Source organism: Emiliania huxleyi, assembly GCF_000372725.1.
Source record: "Emiliania huxleyi CCMP1516 unplaced genomic scaffold EMIHUscaffold_8223, whole genome shotgun sequence".
In the NCBI taxonomy this organism is placed as follows: Eukaryota; Haptophyta; order Isochrysidales; family Noelaerhabdaceae; genus Emiliania; species Emiliania huxleyi.
This window is the reverse complement of record NW_005195854.1, coordinates 1-1275: the sequence shown is the minus strand read 5'-3', so window position 1 is coordinate 1275 and position 1275 is coordinate 1. Positions and strand designations below refer to the sequence as shown.

General features: G+C 68.5%; 1 protein-coding gene across 1 annotated transcript; it reads right to left on the bottom strand.

Annotated features, from left to right (window-relative positions):
* Window positions 1-130: 130 nt before the first annotated feature.
* On the bottom strand, window positions 131-725 carry EMIHUDRAFT_258821 (hypothetical protein; the record flags this gene model as incomplete). The annotated part of the gene is made up of 2 exons (XM_005759027.1): window positions 131-288; window positions 533-725. The coding sequence occupies 2 exons, from the start codon at window positions 723-725 to the stop codon at window positions 131-133; spliced, it is 351 nt and encodes a 116-aa protein (XP_005759084.1).
* Between the last annotated feature and the right edge of the window lie 550 nt (window positions 726-1275).

Here is a 1275-nt window from a genome sequence, read left to right as displayed (position 1 = left end):
GAGGCGGCACACGAGACGAGGCTCGAGTAGACGAAGAGCGAGACGAGGCGCACTCGAGGCGGCGTCGGAGACAGCCGCCCGCCCGCCACGCCGCCCACGAGGCGGCACACGAGACGAGGCTCGAGTAGACTCAGAGCGAGACGAGGCTCACTCGAGGCGGCGGCAGAGACAGCCGCCCGCCACGCCACGCCGCCCACGAGGCGGCACACGAGACGAGGCTCGAGTAGACGAAGAGCGAGACGAGGCTCACTCGAGGAGGCGGCAGAGACAGCCGCCCGCCCGCCACGCCTCCCATGAGGCGGCACACGAGACGAGGCTCGAGTAGTTTAAGAGCGAGACGAACACGAGGCGAGGCTCGAGTAGACGAAGAGCGAGACGAGGCTCACTCGAGGCGGCGGCAGAGACAGCCGCCCGCCCGCCACGCCGCCCACAAGGTGGCACACGCGACGACGCCGCCCACAAGGCGGCACACGAGACGAGGCTCGAGTAGACGAAGAGCGAGACGAGGCTCACTCGAGGCGGCGGCAGAGACAGCCGCCCGCCCGCCACGCCGCCCAGGAGGCGGCACACGAGACGAGGCTCGAGTAGACAAAGAGCGAGACGAGGCTCTCTCGAGGCGGCGGCAGAGACAGCCGCCCGCCCGCCACGCCGTCCACGAGGCGGCACACGAGGCGAGGCTCGAGTAGACGAAGAGCGTCATACAAGCCGTCAACGCATGACGGCATCGCTGTAGCTCGGTGGCGCGCGGTGGTGAGCTTTGCATTTGTGATTGTTTTTGTTTTCTTTCGCTGCCCCTCGTGGGCTTTGCGATTCTGACCGTCACGTGCCTGCGACGCGGTTTCTTTCCGCCGCACCTGATATATATATATATATGTCGACTCCGCCCAGCTCAGCCACCGCGTTCGCTCAATGCTGCTGCCGCAGAGGAGACGTACAGCGGAGGCGCGTACGTCTCCTCGCCACATTCTCGCGGCGAAGCAGCTGCCGCCGCCGAGACGCGACGCGGCGTCTGCTGAGGAGAGAGCCAGCGCGGCGGTCGCCGACGCCGCCTTCGAGCTGTCGTGCCAACTCTCGGCGGCACGACAGCTCTGCGCGGCAGCAGCGAACATCAGCCGCCGCCGCAGCGCCACCCGCCTCGCAGCGCTCCGCCGTCGCGGCTGGAAGGAGCGCGCCGTCGCTGCCGTGGCACGGAAAGCCGGAGCCGGACTCGCGAACAGTCACGCGGCTCCGAGGCGAAGCGCTGACACCCAGGGCATGCCGCGAGCGCGCCTCTAG